General features: G+C 43.2%; 4 protein-coding genes and 1 long non-coding RNA gene across 5 annotated transcripts; 3 read left to right on the forward strand and 2 right to left on the reverse strand.

Moving 5' to 3' along the window:
* Positions 1–1031: 1031 nt before the first annotated feature.
* Positions 1032–3017, reverse strand: Pex3 (peroxin 3). Its single transcript, XM_017138569.3, has 2 exons — positions 2839–3017; positions 1032–2685 (listed from the first exon to the last, which is right to left on the reverse strand). Exon 2 carries the CDS (start codon positions 2569–2571, stop codon positions 1417–1419), a length of 1155 nt encoding a protein of 384 aa, XP_016994058.2. The 5' UTR covers positions 2572–2685; positions 2839–3017; the 3' UTR covers positions 1032–1416.
* Positions 3018–3842: 825 nt separating this feature from the next.
* On the forward strand, positions 3843–4781 carry LOC108055229 (pyroglutamyl-peptidase 1). The gene is made up of 2 exons (XM_017138507.3): positions 3843–4091; positions 4165–4781. Exons 1-2 carry the CDS (start codon positions 3879–3881, stop codon positions 4609–4611), a joined length of 660 nt encoding a protein of 219 aa, XP_016993996.2. The 5' UTR covers positions 3843–3878; the 3' UTR covers positions 4612–4781.
* A 1384-nt stretch (positions 4782–6165) lies between these two features.
* Positions 6166–11184, forward strand: Pdi (protein disulfide isomerase). The gene is made up of 2 exons (XM_017138548.3): positions 6166–6448; positions 9355–11184. The coding sequence occupies exons 1-2, from the start codon at positions 6295–6297 to the stop codon at positions 10689–10691; spliced, it is 1491 nt and encodes a 496-aa protein (XP_016994037.1). The 5' UTR covers positions 6166–6294; the 3' UTR covers positions 10692–11184.
* An 880-nt stretch (positions 11185–12064) lies between these two features.
* On the forward strand, positions 12065–17714 carry LOC108055263 (uncharacterized). The gene is made up of 6 exons (XM_017138559.3): positions 12065–12206; positions 12372–12656; positions 12726–13091; positions 13844–14174; positions 14727–15519; positions 15794–17714. Exons 2-6 carry the CDS (start codon positions 12376–12378, stop codon positions 17398–17400), a joined length of 3378 nt encoding a protein of 1125 aa, XP_016994048.2. The 5' UTR covers positions 12065–12206; positions 12372–12375; the 3' UTR covers positions 17401–17714.
* On the reverse strand, positions 12156–13274 carry LOC138912822 (uncharacterized). The gene is made up of 3 exons (XR_011418377.1): positions 13154–13274; positions 12331–13099; positions 12156–12273 (listed from the first exon to the last, which is right to left on the reverse strand). It is a non-coding gene; the product is annotated as an uncharacterized lncRNA (long non-coding RNA).
* Positions 17715–17740: the final 26 nt, after the last annotated feature.

Genomic DNA, 17740 nt, shown 5'->3' on the forward strand with positions numbered 1-17740 from the left:
GTTTGTTGGCACAACTAAACATATTTCCCCGGTTGTCCCTATATTTAAGTAGTATGTTAAAAAAAATTTCTAGGTAGTAAAAACTATTTCTTATCTGGGTTAATTTGAAATTTTTATTCCAGGGGTGCTCAAATCTTCCTTATGAAAGGGCACGCACCAAATTATGGCAGTGCACAAAATAATATTAACTAATACTTCAATGAAAGTATTTTTGGTTTTTTAAGTTAACCACCTTTTTATATTGTGTTTTTATGTAAATTTTTGCTAGAAAAGGGAAATTTAATTTGCCTGCAACGAAAACTTTAAAATGATCGCTAAAACCCACATTGAGTTATACCAAAAAACAACCTTGCTGAATACACAAGAAACTTATTGGTTTTAATGACTAATCTCAGTAAATTCATTCTTATAAACAGGTCCCCAAATCTAGAAAATTGCTGTTTTCTGATTTCTGGCAATCGAATTATTGGTTAGTATGTAACACATGTCGACAAATCTTGACATTTTCTTGGCCCAAGACAAAACGCTGTCTTAAAAAAAAAACAGAGGTCTCACTTGACGTTGACTGTTAGCTGTTCAAGTTTAATGTTTAAGGTGCCATTTCAGCTAAATTGTAGCTCTGGAGTCCAGATTCTGGACTACGGACGGTTTAGTTGTCATTAAGCCGTAAGTTTCTAAAAATCAGATATTTAACTTAAACTTTTTAAATTTAAGATGGTAATATACCTCAGTCTAAGTCCATAAAGTATGCTTTTCAGAATATATTTTAATTAATTCTTAATTATTTTAATTACTGGGGAGCTACAATGTAGAAAAAACATTTTTTCAATACTCCCAGAATTTTTGGTAACGGGTGCCATAAGTAAAAAGTATAAACCGTTTTAGAAAAGGAATGCATAATTTATTTAATTGCCATTTATTTTACAAAACATTTAAAATTATAAGAGAATCCCTAGTTTAGAAAATGCTATAAATAAAATTCCCTTCTCTCGAATGGATCCCATAACAATTCCAAATTACACACAAATACATAATTTACGTTTCCATTTATTTTCGATACCAGATAACCCTCAGGTCGTTCTTATAAAAAGCATATCTCATTCTTTGTCTTTCCTACGCACATATTACACTCTCCAGTTATTTTAAAAGGCCTTCACATTACTCGATTTGTGTCCCTGTCTCGAAGGACTCCCCTTGGACTCAATCGGGGAATCTGCTTAAGCATACCTTACACTCGCTTTCGATTAAATATTCTTAGGAGCTAGACTTAATACGGTTTTGGGTTCAAGCAGACATACAAACAACGCTTCCGAGAATTATGATCGTATTAAAAATATACAGGTATATAAACTAAATCGTTCCAAATCTCTTAGCCTAGCCTATGCACGGGTGCATAATCCAAGTTTTGTCGATCTCCTAAGCGGAGCTGAAGCTTTCGTAGACGTTGGCCCCCAGCGTCTTTGTCTTCTCGGCGACCACGTAAAAGGTGAGCAGCTGGGTGGGCAGGTTGTGGGGTCGCGAAGTGCTGTCGAAGCCCCTCGAGGTGAGGCCACTGATGATTGGAATGAGCTTGGCCAGCGCCATCAGCACTCGGTTGATATTCAGCAAGTTGTTGTTCTCCCCCTTTTGGCTCATCGAATTGCTGCTGCCTGAGCCGCCTGCCTGGTTGAACTTGAGGGTCTGCTCCTGTTGTGTTTGCACTTCGGCGGCCGGCAAGTGCTGTAGTGTCTCCCCCATGGATTCTGCTATGGCATCGCAGGCCAGGACAAATCCCCGGCTCACATTGTGCGAGCACACGCCAATGGCATCTTCGCTCTCCAGCAGATCCAGCGTCTCGTTGAACATCTTCTGCAGCAGCGGCGAGTGGCTGGGATTCTGGCTGGGCAGCAGGTACTTGCTCATCCGCGAGTTGGGATCCCGACGAGTGTCCGCATTGATGGCCATCTGCAGGGACCAAAAGAGCTGCTCCAGGTCGTTGAGCGACAGCTGCTGGGACAGCGGCATCGCCTTGACGACGGCAATCACCTGGCTGCGTATGTATCGCGCCAGATCGCGGATCCCCGACTCCGTGATAAAGTGCCGAATGAGCGAGAGATACTGCTGCTTCAGTTCGTCTGTGATTTGCTTCTGCTCCGTCATGATATCCCGGTAAATATAGCCGCCGAGCAGGTTCAGCTGCACTCTCAGTGCAATGACCAGCATGGAGGAGGCGTAGACGTAGGTGGCCAGCCGGGTGAACGCCACAATCTTCATGTCCTCCCACAGTTCCAGCTTGTTCTTGGGATTCTGGCGCAGCTGCTCGAGCAGCTCGTCCGTGCTGCACTCCCTGAGGACCGCCTGGCACATCTCCTCGCCCATGCCCAGGATCACCTGGTTGCAGGTCTTCTCCGTCGAGTCAAAGTGGGTCATTCGCCGCGTCCGTTCGAAGAACTCCCGCGCCTGCTTCTCCTGGAACTCCACAAATCGCCGCTGGGCGTAGCGGGCCGCATAGATGGTGCCGCCCACCAGAACGCCGGTCACTATGAATTTCCGCCGGTGGCGTGACAAGAAGTCCTGCAGACGCGACAGCATGTTAACGATTGGAAATCGACTCTCTCTTCAGCGGGATGGACTAGACTGAACTAGACTCGGGTTCCTGTGTGAAATGGGCCAACTGGTAACCACTTTTACCGCTCCACCGGCGACCTGTTCGAGGTTAATGAATAGTTAATGTGCAAAGTTCACCTGTGTGCGTAGGGTGGCGCTCTGCCGGCGCCGCTGCCCGCGTCGCTGCCTGGCTGCCAGCAGAGGAGCGCCCTCAACTTATCCGCACCGATTAGATTACCAGGCAATACTCACCTATATATTCCCTGGGCTCGGATCTGGTTCGCTGCTTTATCGGATCGATGGCGGGTCGGTCGCTTGCATCTGCACGGATCTTTGGAATGTATGGAGTGGATTATCTTTTTGTTGTCGTCGAAAGTGTTTTTTGTGTTTTTGCTGTTTTTGGAGCCGCATACTGCGTCGTCGGTTAGGGGGAAAATCCCAAAAGCGGATGATATTCCGAATACCGAAAAAATACCATTTCGAACGGTATATTAACTAGAACTGCTTGGTAACTGCTTACCTGTGCAGTAATGGGTAACCAATACGCATTACTTTTACATAGCCGTCATTTATAAATTTACTTAACGATATATTAAATGCGAATTAAATGGCATAGCTGATCAAGTTCCAGTTGACAAAACGGTACATAAAAAGTAAGGGAAATTAATTCAAATTTAAGAATATTTTGAGCCATGTAAATTTTATATTTATTCTTACCATCCTGAAATAATAGCTAGCGTCGTGATTAAAATTTGTTTCTGCACTTTCTAAATCTGACAACACCTTTAATTGTTTACAGTTTCTGTCTAATATCCATTTACATTATATAAATTATTGATTGAAGTAGTTTATAAATTGCATAGGAGTTGAAAAAAAATGTTAAGAGACATATTATATTGTTCTTAAGTTTTTAAATATTGTAGGCAAACTTTTTGAAATAGAAACTATCTAGCACGATAACTTTATCTAATAACATTAAAGAAGTATTACAATTATTAATTTTACAAACGAATTTACGTTTAAAGCTTATTTATTTATTTATTGTCAGGTTAAATAGGGAATTATAAATTGCCTATAACCTACGTTTGTGCCGTATATTTTAAAGCTTATTTATTTTTTGTAATAGTTTTATTTAGGTGGATTACTAAGTTTAAGTATTACTATTATATTCATTTTAAATACCAAAAGAAGCAGACAAGTGGGAACGAAAAATTGAATAAATGAGAGAAGGCGGAGAACATATGGTACACAATTTAGTTTGTTGAGGTGGGTGGTTAGTTGGAGTGTTTGTTATGGCGTCGTCGGATCGAAAACTAATTGTGGTCTCTGGATTCGGGCCATTCCTTGGCCACGAAGCCGTCAACGCCAGCTGGGAAGCTGTTAAACTTCTCCCGGAAGTCCTCACCCACAATGACATAGAATACGATCTCGAAAAGCGTTTGGTATCGGTGGAATATGGGGCTGTGGATGAGGCCGTGACGGAGATATGGGATCGCCAACCAGATGTAAGAAGGCGTATCCCATTGAACCATAAATAGATAGATACTAAAATGATATCATCTTCTCATCCCAAACTAGCTGGTCATTCATGTTGGCGTTTCGGGGGTTGCCAAATGTGTCTACATTGAGAAGCTGGCCTATAATCACAAATTCCGGAGAGCTGATAATTGTGATAAAAGATTACCCAACGGCAGTTGCGAGCTCCAGAACAATGGACACGCAAATGTCTTAAAGACCGAACTAGATGTGGATAAGATTGTGGCGATTGTCAACGAGAAATGCGCTGATTGTGTAGCACCCATAGAGCCCCCTCATAATGATATTAAGCATCTGAGCGCTACAAAGGCCTCCAAAAATGTGGGCGACTTTCTATGTGGATATATATATCTCAAGTCCCTGGATATGGACAAAAAACGGAGTCTGTTCGTTCATGTACCCCCCATAGATAAACCATTTAGCAGTGAGAAAACCGCCGATATCGTTTTAAGAATTGTCGAACAATGCATCCAACAGGTGGTCTCCTGAATTCCATGTTTACAATTTGCATTTATTTGTATTCTTCCTACGTCTGTCATTTTAAGTTGTTTAATTAATATCTTGTGTACATATACATATATTTACGTTACCTTACAAAGAAACAGGAAAATCATGCAACTGCAATAATAATAAACAATTAAATTTTTTTATGAACCCCACTAGACAATTCTTTTTTAAAGGTTAATGACATCAGAGTTGTTTTCACTATTAAATAGTGGATTTGGCATTGAAAAAATTAATGCAACTGAAAACAAATTTGAAATTTAATTTTATAATGCTACTAAAAAGTAATGCTAATGAAAACACATTTCATTGGCATGTATGGGTTTAATTAGTTAGCAAACAAATTAAGTAAGCAACTTTTTGTGAGAGTGAATATTGGTTTCTCTTGCCCTGAAGAATTTGCGGTACCGTTGTATTAAAGAATTGTATGTACATATATACACACAAAAAAAATATTCTTATATATTCAGATATGTACTTAACATTAAAAAATGATATTCTTCTATTTTGTTGTTGTGAGTTTAGGTATTTGATTGGTAAAATTGGTGGTTGGGGACGGTAAAACGGTTATATTAGTTAGTTATACCAATCGATTTTTTTGTGTGTAGGTAAGTACAAATTGAAACCCTAAAAACAGAACGTCATAAGCCACTGTTATTTTTGACTTTTTTTTTATATTTAAGTCACACAAAAACAGTTATTTTTAATACAATACAAAATATTTTAGGTAATTGCGGATATGAAAAGGCCGTATTAAATTGGTTTTTTAACATTTATTTATTTAGTGTTATCCTAAGTGTGTAATTATTTTGATTAAGCATAATAAAATAGCGACCATTCAATTAATTCCTTCAAAAATTTCCTTAATTTCTGGCTATTTCTAGCTTTTTTTCGGTTATTTTAGCTTTTCTATGACTCGAAGAGTTGGCAGCACTGCATCAGATTTTTCTAGCTATTTTGTTGATGCTGTTAGAAAACCATGAAATATAACATTTAGGAGCGCCAAATTGGCGGAAGGGGGGAAACTGGCTTAAGGAAACGGGCGCCCTCTATGGAAACATTTGTGAGCTGACAATTGCTAATTGGAACGAAATACAATCGTTGTGGAATATCGATGGAGGGATAGTTTTCAAACCATCGATACAAGTATCGATATTCGACTGTTCAATTTAACATAATGTTAAAATGCAACGTTTTCTTACATTGGCAGAACTGTTGCGCCTCTGCCGCTGCTCTGCCAATGTAAGAAAACGTTGTATCTTAACATTGCTGTTAGAAAAACCATGAAATCTAACATTTGGGAGCGCCAAATTGGCGGAAGGGGGAAACTGGTTTAGGGAAACGGGCGCCCTCTATGGAAACATTTGTGGGCTGACAATTGCTAATTGGAACGAAATACAATCGTTGTGGAATATCGATGGAGGGATAAAAATACCGACTAAAATACCGACTGCTTGAGATTTTTTAGGGGAAGGCTGACTTTTCGTCTTGCAACACTGCTGATATTATATATTATATATATCTCCGATTCGGAAGCAAATTCATTTGGATTTTTTTCTTGCACCGGGCAAGTTCAGCGCAGTTCGACTCTCTGGTTGGCGAGTGCTGCACCCACGCAGGGCAAATAGATTCAGTTAATAAAAACGAGACGACGACGAAGTGCCCGCGATGAAGTTCCTAATCTGTGCACTTTTCCTGGCGGCGTCCTACGTGGCCGCCTCCGCCGAGGCGGAGGTCAAGGTTGAGGAGGGCGTTTTGGTGGCTACCGTGGACAACTTCAAGCAACTGATTGCCGACAACGAATTTGTGCTGGTCGAGTTCTGTAAGTACCCGAAAAATACGCATAAAAATCGAAGCAAAAAGTGGCGAAAATCAAATGTGGAAACGCGAAATGCGCCGGCCGCTGGCGCCCTCTCGCTCGCACTTGCTGATTCATGCGGCTTAGCGGCTACGTGGTCTTTCCAGGCGTCTGAGAAAATCTGTCTGCGTGGCAGTTGTTGTTGACTGGAAACGGGGAAACTTATTTTTCAGTGCCAGTCCCTGGCGATTGGTCATCCAATTTGAACTCTACTTCAGGTCGGCGGCCGGGAAAATTTGTTTAGTTGATTTTCCAGCAATTTATCGTTTGTTTAACAGTTTTTATCTCTCTCGCGTCATCTTGTTAGTGCAAAGGGCGGGGAGCGGGGAGAGAGCGCTCTCTCTCTGGCACGAAAGTGTCATCTCTTTTCCTCACCTGTGTGCGCAAGCGGGAGAGCAGTTGGCTGCGGCACTTTTTGTTATTGTTGCTGCCATAAACCTGCTATAATTTGAAAACTCCAAATGCTAAATGCCAAAGGAAACAACACTAGTTTCTCCATATGCATCAGTTTTATCGGCGGTTCTAGTCATTGTTCTAAGACAGATGGGGCGTGGCCACATATCACACATCCGCTTCAGTAATCTCAAACTGAAAACCTCTAATGTGGAAACAAAAGGCCACAAAAAGCCGTCGGACAACTCTTCTTTCTTTCTCCCACGAATCTAGGTTAGCCGAATCAAACCACTTTTTATTCGCCATTTGCTTTCTATTCTGATCTTTATTCTGTTTCCTATTCCGTTTCGGATTCTTGGTTCTAATTCTTATTACAAATCTGGTTTCGGTCCCTTTTTCCACGGCGGCGCGGCGGCCACGCATTGGAAAGTTCATTCAACTCTTTCTCTGCGCGTGCCTAACGGTGTTGCGCCGCCAGTGATGCGCAGCGGGATCCATAGATCATTTGGCCAAGAAAATAGCTAAAAATAAGATCATTTGGCCAAGAAAATAGCTAAAAATAAGCCTAATATGGAGAAACTGGGGTTTAATTTAAAAAAATTATGATTTTCTTAAATACTTAAAATGTACATTTTTAATACGTAGAATTCTATTGAAAAAAAAATTTCGAGAAAATTTCATCATCCTAAGTAACTGCAAAAAAATTGTATGTTTTTTCTAATGGTTTTTTCAGAGCCAAATTAAAAATAATGTATCGTTTAAGCAATTTGTCAAATTTGACATTTTGTTGACGCGAAAAGACGTTAACAAAGTTAAGAACCAGTAATTAGCCGTAGAAAATTGTATTTACTTAGTCTAGTACCACTGTGCCAAAAACTCTTCAATGAAGATTTATGTTGTCCCAATGATAGACCGAAAAAAATCGAAACCCATTGTTATCTAGCAAGTGTGAAAAGCACTTGAAAGATAAACGTGAATCAAGAGATACAAAAAGTTCCCCGGTTCGGCCTTAAGCCGCCAGATATGCTAGCCTGGCATCTTTGGGGGCCAACAATATGGCGGACTGTTTGCGGTTTGTTTATGCCAGCGTTTTCTCTCTATTTGTTTAATTAACTTTTTGCACTTCTTGTCGCTGTTTTTGGTGAGGTGACAACGTCAGCCAAAGTCGATAATTGTCCGCTCATCCAAGGCGGAGCTCTTATCTCCATAAAGACGGTGAAGATGTTCGTGGAAGCGGAACCAATGCCAGGGCCACGTCAGCCGCAGCTATAGCTAAAGCTAAATCGAAAGAAGCCGGCGATAAGGCATAAAATATATGTAAAATAATCGGGGACGTTGTCAAGCCGGGCATTATGTCATCTGCTGGTCTTCCCGAGTGCGTGGATGCGTACCAAATTGCAGTCGTGGCTCCGACGAGCTGCACTTGAGCAATGGGAATCCGACACGTGGAATTTGCATATTGCCAACATCTGCTGGAGGCTATATAGAGCTCCTAGGGGCCCTGCTCCAGATCCGTGGCAAATCTAGCGCATATAATTGTCGCTCCAAATTTAGAATTTTACACTTGGCTGACGGGGAAACCGTTTCCGCGTTTTTAATTAAGACACAAAGCAGTTAATGTAAACAAAAGGGGTAAAGAAAACACAACCTGTAGATGCAAAAGGCTTTGAAAGGGTGCATTATTAATAAGTTTGTTTATTTCCTTGTTTTGCATTTTCCTTTCATTATCATAGAATAGGAACTGATGAAAACAGAAGTTTTTTAAAACAATAATAACAGTTAAATTCAATTAGTAAGCAAAATATGTGTAGAAAATTAAGGGAAGGTTTAGCGGTTGACCTAGCCACACGAATTTAACTTAATTTTTTTGATTGTCGTGTAATTTAATTGCTTAAAAGTTCCAATTTAAAGATTTTTGAAAAATATAATTAAAATTAAAATCATAAAAATTCAGCAAGTGAAAGTATAAAAGTTAGCCTGATATTTAAAATTAAATCACTATTTGTTAGGAGAAACTTTAAAATGAATGCTAATTTGTTATTAACCCAAATTTGCCCAAAGCTCTAAAAGATTGTATCTTCAAATGTTTTAAATTTCGAACTTTTATAGAACCGGTTCGTTTGTAACAGTAATCTAACAAATAAATTACCCCAACGATTTTCCACTACAATTTAATAAACTAAATTGATATCTGCTCCACAATTTAATTGCCAACGATTTAACGAAAATTGTAGATAGAATCTATAAATAATTTGTATGACTATAGCATACGTGTAGGGCACACCATGATGAACTCGACAAAATACACTAGATCAATCGGAGGGAGAGCAATTACTGCTTTAGCCAGTTGCTATGGTCTAAAATTAGAAGAAAAGTAAGAAAGCATAAAGGCAGGTTTTCCAAACCAGTTTATAAGTTAGCTTAAGATTAACAAACAATCGCTATCATTTGCTAACTTTGGTTTCTCTTCCTTCCAGACGCCCCATGGTGCGGACACTGCAAGGCTCTGGCTCCCGAGTACGCCAAGGCTGCCCAGCAGCTGGCCGAGAAGGAGTCGCCCATCAAGCTGGCCAAGGTCGATGCCACCGTCGAGGGTGAGCTGGCCGAGCAGTATGCCGTCCGCGGCTACCCCACCCTGAAGTTCTTCCGCAGCGGTGCTCCCGTTGAGTACAGCGGTGGCCGCCAGGCCGCCGACATCATTGCCTGGGTGACCAAGAAGACTGGCCCACCGGCCAAGGACCTGACCACCGTCGCCGATGCCGAGCAGTTCCTGAAGGACAACGAGATCGCCATCATTGGTTTCTTCAAGGACGCCGAGTCCGAGGAGGCCAAGACCTTCACCAAGGCCGCCAACGGTCTGGACTCGTTCGTCTTCGGTGTGAGCAGCAATGCCGACGTGATTGCCAAGTACGAGGCCAAGGACAACGCCGTGATCCTGTTCAAGCCCTTCGACGACAAGAAGTCCGTGTTCGAGGGCGAGCTGAGCGAGGAGAACATCAAGAAGTTCGCCCAGGTGCAGTCGCTGCCCCTGATCGTTGACTTCAACCACGAGTCTGCTTCGAAGATCTTTGGCGGCTCGATCAAGTCGCACCTGCTGTTCTTCGTCTCCAAGGAGGCCGGCCACATCGAGAAGTACGTGGATCCCCTGAGGGAGATCGCCAAGCAGTACCGCGACGACATCCTGTTCGTGACCATCTCGTCCGACGAGGAGGACCACACCCGCATCTTCGAGTTCTTCGGCATGAACAAGGAGGAGGTCCCGACCATCCGTCTGATCAAGCTGGAGGAGGATATGGCCAAGTACAAGCCCGAGTCGAACGATCTGTCCGCCGAGACCATCGAGGCCTTCCTCAAGAAGTTCCTCGACGGCAAGCTGAAGCAGCATCTGCTGTCGCAGGATCTGCCCGAGGACTGGGACAAGAACCCCGTCAAGGTGCTGGTCTCCAGCAACTTTGAGAGCGTCGCTTTGGACAAGAGCAAGAGCGTGCTGGTTGAGTTCTACGCCCCGTGGTGCGGACACTGCAAGCAGCTGGCCCCCATCTACGACCAGCTGGCCGAGAAGTACAAGGACAACGAGGAGATCGTCATCGCCAAGATGGACTCCACTGCCAACGAGCTGGAGAGCATAAAGATCTCGTCCTTCCCCACCATCAAGTACTTCCGCAAGGAGGACAACAAGGTCATCGACTTCAATCTGGACAGGACTCTGGACGATTTCGTCAAGTTCCTCGATGCCAACGGCGAGGTCGCCGATGCCGAGCCCGTCGAGGAGACCGAGGAGGAGGAGGAGGCGCCCAAGAAGGACGAGTTGTAAATCCAACAATTACCACACCCCCATCTACACACACACACATGAAAATCCAACAACTATGAACAGCAACATCCGTGCAACAACAAACAACAAAAGCCACAACTAGCAACGTACATTCTGTAGTTTACTTCTAACGTTTCGGCGTACGTGGGTGACCAGAGTCTCCCCATCCGGCGGCTGAGTTTTTGTCAGTCGACGGGATGGGGTCAGCTGGTCGCCGGCGGCGCCACCGAAGCATTTTGCCCGCCCACGGTTTTATATTCGCATACTTACACTTCCGTTGTACGTACACCTTGCAACGCAGATTTTAGGCGCTCCCTGCGCGATGATACGTCGCCAGTTGGCGTTAACTTAAAATTCAGTTTTAATGAAGAATGAACGAAAATGATAAATTTTAATATGTAATTCTTTAAGTTTTCTATTTTGGAATTTTTAGAATCATTGAAAGAACTGATTAAGAACGTAACAAATAAAGTTGGTAACAACATTAAAACGACGACGTGTTTGTTATTTCTTATGGGAGTTGTAGTGGGTTGTTATAAAGGGTTATTCATTAAAAAAAAAAAAAACCGACAAATAATAAGATAATTTTGTCATTTGTAAACAATATGGGGAGATGTACCAGGACTTTTAGATAAATTTGTTACAATTTTCTTTTATCGCTTTAGTTTAAAGCATTCAAAGCATTTTAATTTCTAAATTTCATATAGAAATATATATTCAAATAAAAAAATGTTTTAATGACTTTTTTATTACCAACTTAAAAATAACTTAAAAGTGTATTTATGATGGTTTCGATTAAATTTAACGATATATCGATATTATACGAATTGGTATTTTTATTACCTTCACTCGGTATATATATACCGAAAAATCCCTGCGAAATCCTAAAACCCGATAGCTTTATAATTTATTTTATCCGATATCGATATACTTTTATAATAATATTTTTATGTATATATTTAAATATTAATAAATATGTATAATATATTAATATAAATTTGTAGAGTGTGAAACGGCTGGGATTTTTGACAAATGTGAAACCCGTGTTCCCACAAAACACATCCACATCCCCAATGTGAAGAACAGTTCCCACGTTGTCCTGAATCACGCATTGAGATGAAATCATTAAACGTTGAATTTAATTAAAGCGGAAATTATCTGAGACATACACTTGAAACACGCGTAAAAATAAATCACAAATCATGGCTAATCGACTGGCGTTTCATTCAGAAAGTAATACATAAAGCAGCGAGTCCTCGCAATCATCATGAAAAGTGACATTTCACGATGTGCGATTAACGGCATCTGCGCGCCGCATGAACGCAACATTCATCCGACGAAGCTCTTAATCGGTACTGCTCCTGCTCGAAATACGCAAAGTATATATAAACAGTGCGCATATTACAAAGATAATATGTTTGGACCCGCTCAGGTGTGCAGTGCGTTAGAGACTAGCCGCGGCCCATCGAAATTCCCCATGTAGAGCGATCTCCTCGCCGCAAATACACATTTACGGTATGTCTTTTATTTCATTTGGCCTTTTCTCGGCCTTTTCGGGGACGACGGGGCGCTGCGACTTTCACTGCAACAACGAGTTATTTCGGCGCTGTTTGAGTTTCATTAATTTGCATTTGCATACATATCTTTGGTGATTTTTTTGTCGGAATTGTTAACATATAGCAACATGAGCTGTACGGTCAGGAACCGGAAGCGGAATAGCGGCAGCACGCTGGACGAATTCGTCAAGGTCAGCACTCTGGCCAACGCGGATGACACGGAGTGCGTATCGCCGGAACCGGAGGAATCGGCGGAGCAGCAGCAGGGCGAGCCGGAACCCAATCCGCAGGCGGAGCCGGAATTTGGCCACTTGAACGAGACGCGGCGCAAGATTCACGATGCCATTGCTGCCCTGAACGACGATAGCTTCGATAAGCGAATGGCCCGTCTGCTCATGCAGTACGAGGGGTGAGTACAGTTGGCTATATACGAGAAGGTACTCGAGACTAATACCCACCCCGATTAATCATCCCACAGCGCCATTCGCGAGGAGTTCGAAAGGGCGCAGTTCCTGCCCGGAAAGTGCCGCAAACTGGCGCGCATTCTCATCGGACTCACCGATGTCATCCACACCATGGCTCGGGGTCGAGCACTGCAGCAGGACGAGGCATACAGGCAGCGCATGTGCCACATCGTCGGCTTCTACATATCCTGCGAACTCTGCTCCGCCCAGGAGCCCGTGGAGAGCGAGGAGACCGTCGTCAATCGGATCAACTGCTGCCTGAAGCTGTACGTGGAGTTCGGAGAAGGTGGCGCCGGCGTCCACCGGGAGCACGTGCTGCGCACTCTCCTCGCGGCTCCCAAACTCTTCAACAGGGCCAGCATTTTGTCCAAGCTGTACAGGTGGGGAACTATTTACTTGGTCAATTTAAGCCTGTGTGTCATCTCAGCCTCAAATGACTCACCAGATGTATTAAACCAAAACAAGAAAGGAAGTTAGCCTCGGCCAGTCGAAGTTTATACACCCTCGTAGATAAAGTAATTACCAGGGTTTCCAGATATATTATTGCCTATGTTAAAATTTCTTTTTAAATTGTCAAAAAATCAAAATGCCTACTTCCTTCAAAGTTACAATGGTTTTTCCATTATTTTTATGATTATTCCTAAGATATAGTCCATAAGATACAGAGGTCCGAGCCAACTCTTTCCGATATATGTACTATGTGCAATAGAGAGAAGACTTTTGGTAAAGTTTCATCACGATAGCTTTAAAACTGAGAGACTAGTTCGCATAGAAACGGACAGACGGACAAGGCTAGATGGACTCGGCTTTTGATGCTGATCAAGAATATATATACTTTATGTGGTCGGAAACGTCTTTTTCACTGCGTTGCAAACTTTTGACTCAAATTATAATACCCTCTGCAAGGGTATAAATATGTATGTTAACTTGTTTTTGGCTAGATCTATTTTTTTGTTAATTTATGACCGTAAATTAAATTTAGTATGCTTTGACTCGGTGTTAAATGTTGATACCACGTTTTTTTTCTTAAACTGTTGTTATAAGTATTTGATGAACCTTACTTCTAGTTCATTAAGTTCTCTAAAATACCCACTACCACCTCTAAAATAATAATTTCCCCTACTTTCCACAGCCGTCTTTTCCCGCACTGGTCGATGCCCAGCATAATGATCCAAGCAGAACTGCCAGACAAACTCTACATCGAATACATACTCATATTCTACTACTGGCAGCGCCTGGAGCCGGATGAGTCGGTCAAGGAGCGCATCGTGGAGTTTGCCGAAAGGTTCATGCGACCCTCAAGATCGCTGGCCTTGAAGAGTGTCTATGCCCACTACTTGCCCAAGTTCGCGGACCGCAATTCTGCCACGCGAACCATATTGAACCATCTGAAGACAAGCCGCTGCTTTGGTTTGCATATGCTCAGCAAACAGGATAATCGACCGGTGCAGTCGAACGAAGTGGTAGGTTTTTAGTTTAATTTACAAGGAGATAGTCTTTAAAAACTACACAAGTTAGAAACACGATGAGGAAAGTTTAGTTATTTGGTCTTTTAAATACCTAGTTTAAATCTGCATAAATCATTTCATTTCATTTATTTATTAATATCTTAACGCTACAAGTAAAAACTTATATTTATTGCGTAAGTCACATTGAGTAAGGAAAAATTATAATAATTTAATTTAAATGTATTACTTAAAAACTAACAATGTTGATTTTATATTTCAAGATTATTCGAGATTAATTCTTTTTAAAGATATCGTATTAAACCTTTTTTCATCGTGTTGCTTTAAGTGGCCTTACCATGATGTCTTAGTAAAAGGTCTGATTCGGACGAGCAAGTGGGACATAGGCCACTGCCGGCGCAGTTAGTCGCGTGACGGGCAGTGGCTGGCTCCATGACGCCGTCTCAAAATGACTACAACCTCAACTGAGTTCCCTAAAATCCCCATCTAAATACACTTTAATTTTGAACTACTTAACTTATACTTTGTGATAATCTTTCGCACACACAGATACTCAGCTCCGATGAGGAGAGTAGCTGCCCCATGTGGGACATATCAGGCACTCCGTCATCATCCTCGCTGAACAGCCATCCGCCCGTTTTCCTCCAGAATCTCTGCCAGAATGCCCGCCAGTTGGAGCCGTGCAAGCGGGCCAACGCTCTCTTCAGCGGCATTGACAACTCCGTCGAAATCGTCGAGCTGCGCGACTCGGACGACGATGTGGAGATGTTTTCGGTGAACTTCAATGTGCCTGCCAATGTCGATGGCATCATCTCGAACTCCAACTCAAACGATTCGGCCAATCAGACGTCGACAACGATTCTCGGCGAGGACGACTCTGTGCCCGTCACTCGCATCTATCCCAGCAATCTGCGGACTTACGAACGGGCAGTGCTTCCACCCACCACCTACACAGTGCCGCGCATTGTGAATAGCTACAGTTGCCGCCGGGATAGCCTCCATTTGGTGTCGACCACAGCGCCGCATCTGGTCGACCAGTGCGTGCAGACGTTGGAGGATGAGGTGGAGGAACTGGCGGAGGAGGACCAGTACAGCCAAAGCTTCTTCCCGCGGAGAAGCAGTGCCAGCGATGCCAGCGGACAACGGACCCCCGTCTACCACTGCCGTCAAACTTCTAGTCAGAACAGCAACTGCAGCGAATCTTCGCTGCTCAAGAAACAGGTTACCTTCAGTCCGCGGCATCTGGGCGCAACTACGCCGAATGCCAAGGCAATCGCCTCCAAGAAGCCCTCCATCAAGCAGTACAAGTCGAATGGCGTAGGCAATGGTCGCTGGAAAGCGGGTAAGATGGGAGATATTTATTTATTTATATAAAGCAAACTTAAAGTTAAAACTATAAGATAACTAAGAGCTGTCGAATTAGATACATTTATATTTTTATAATTGTGAATTTAGATTTTGAGCTTAATTTGGGCTTTTTCAAGGTGTCGAAATACATTTTTTATTTAATATTTGAATTTAGATTTTAAATTTAATTTGGGCTTTTTCAAGAAATAAGATGACAAATATACATTTTATATTTGATCTATAAATAAACTACTTTTGTATCCCTGCAGAGCACCTCGAAGCCAGTGCGAAAATGTTCGCCAAGCTCGACGCCAGGATGAAGGCTAGGAATGAAGTCCTGAATGTCGCTGCCAGCCAGCTAACGCCCACCACCAGCAATGCCTCCAGTAGCACACCCACCAAGATCTCGGCTACGCCCACGCGCATCAGGAATACTCCCCGCGGGCAGCGAGTGGCATTGCCCACACCGCCAGCCTCTACGCACAGTTCAAGCAGTCCGTGCCAGATACAAATGGCATCCAATGACAACAACAATTGGGATTTCGGTCGACGCTGCTTCTCAAAGGCCGCTGGCGATGAAGTGAGCTACTACAACCACCTGCTTACCGTGCAGCGGGAGAATATCCGCCGACGTCGGCTGTCTAACGAAAAGAAAAAGGCTGTAAAGGTCAAGCATCAGGTGCCGAAGGATGCCGATCAGGTTAAGCTGCTCAAGCAGGCTACGAAGCGATGCCGGCAGCTACGCGCCTTAAATACCAAGCAGAAAAAGGAGGTTCAGCAACTGGAGCAAGACTTGACCGTCATTCGAAAATCTGCGCCGCATAGATTGCCCTTAGTAAGACTGAAACGCTTTAATCTCAGGAGCGCGGCAAGGTCACAAATAGCGCCGCTTAATGGCCAAAAGGATGTAGTTGATATACAGGAGGAACCATCTCTCAAGGAGGTGGAACATCCTGGAGAGGAGCGACGAAATGAGCTTAAAAATAGTAATGCAATTGAGGAAAAAAGTAATCTGGATGAGAAAGATAAAACAGTGGTGGTCACTGGTAAGCCAAATGAACAGGAACCAGAGCTCGACTTGGAGCATCAAGAGTTCTTGGAGGAGCAGCTGCTGCTGGAGCAACATCAGCTGGAGATGCACCAACGACAGCAGGAGGAAGAGCAGCATCAGGTTGACGATGAACTGGAACAACTGGCAGAGGATCACCACCAGGCAGGAGAAGAACCACAACTGGTGGAGATTCAGCAACAGCCAGAGGAGAAGCAACAGCAAATAGAAAATGAAACCCAGTCAGAGAAAGAACAAAGTCTGTTAGAGGAAGAAGACCCCACACAGAAAAATCAGCCATTAATTGAGCAACCCCAGGATGAGGAAGAGAAACAGCCGTCAGTGAATCCCACCCAGATTGAGGAGCAAGTCGAGCCGCCACTAAAACACAAAAAGCGCAAGCGAAGACGCCGATTCAAGTGCCCTCGCTGGACGCGGATTAAGAGCAAGAAAAGGAATCTCTTACTCATCACTTGCCCATTGGAGTTTGAGGCCGAACCCAGACTCGAAACGTCTCCCATAGAACCCGAGCCAGCTCCGGATGAAGCGCCACCGGCAGTTGACGAGCCAATGCCAGAGCCTGCCTACGAGTTCGACCAGGATATGGTGCCCGAGGTGGGCAACGAACTGGAGATCGCGGCGCCCATTCTGGCGGCGGAGGACGAGGACAGCACGGCGATGCTCTCGCCAAGCCACAATCTCGAACTGGTGACTATCAATGTGCCGGTTTACTTGCTCAACGGCGAGAGTCGCGACGTCAGCACTCCCCTGTCCAGCAGCTCTTTCGGTGCCAGCGGATCAGAGCCATGTACCACATCGAAGGATTAGTTTAGAAAGCCCCCACCAAACCCAGATCGAGTTCCAGTTGCCGATCCAATCCCATTGATCTTGGCCTGTAATAGTATTTATATTTTTTCTTTTGAAGATACGCCTAAAAAAAAACTGTTAAAGCACTGTAATACTTAGGTTTATTGTAGTTAATTAGGAGTTGTTGAACGTTATAATTTGTACATTTACATGATTATTTGCAATACACGAATCCCACTAAAGTCAACGCGTACCAAATCCCCGGCATTATCCATGTCAATTTTAAGAAATAAAATGAAATTATTAGTGTATATTGTCGTAAAATAATAACCTAAGCAGCAAGTGTTTCAATGACTTGGGT

The sequence above is a fragment of the Drosophila takahashii genome, chromosome 3L (assembly GCF_030179915.1).
Source record: "Drosophila takahashii strain IR98-3 E-12201 chromosome 3L, DtakHiC1v2, whole genome shotgun sequence".
Taxonomy (NCBI): domain Eukaryota; kingdom Metazoa; phylum Arthropoda; class Insecta; order Diptera; family Drosophilidae; genus Drosophila; species Drosophila takahashii.

Coding starts and splice junctions, on each gene's coding strand:
- Pex3 (XM_017138569.3), bottom strand. CDS start 2,571: ATGCTGTCGCGTCTGCAGGACTTCTTGTCACGCCACCGGCGGAAATTC.
- LOC108055229 (XM_017138507.3), top strand. CDS start 3,879: ATGGCGTCGTCGGATCGAAAACTAATTGTGGTCTCTGGATTCGGGCCA. Junction 4,092..4,164: donor TATGGGATCGCCAACCAGAT/GTAAGAAGGCGT, acceptor ATCCCAAACTAG/CTGGTCATTCATGTTGGCGT.
- Pdi (XM_017138548.3), top strand. CDS start 6,295: ATGAAGTTCCTAATCTGTGCACTTTTCCTGGCGGCGTCCTACGTGGCC. Junction 6,449..9,354: donor ATTTGTGCTGGTCGAGTTCT/GTAAGTACCCGA, acceptor TCTTCCTTCCAG/ACGCCCCATGGTGCGGACAC.
- LOC108055263 (XM_017138559.3), top strand. CDS start 12,376: ATGAGCTGTACGGTCAGGAACCGGAAGCGGAATAGCGGCAGCACGCTG. Junction 14,175..14,726: donor CGGTGCAGTCGAACGAAGTG/GTAGGTTTTTAG, acceptor TCGCACACACAG/ATACTCAGCTCCGATGAGGA. Junction 15,520..15,793: donor CAATGGTCGCTGGAAAGCGG/GTAAGATGGGAG, acceptor GTATCCCTGCAG/AGCACCTCGAAGCCAGTGCG.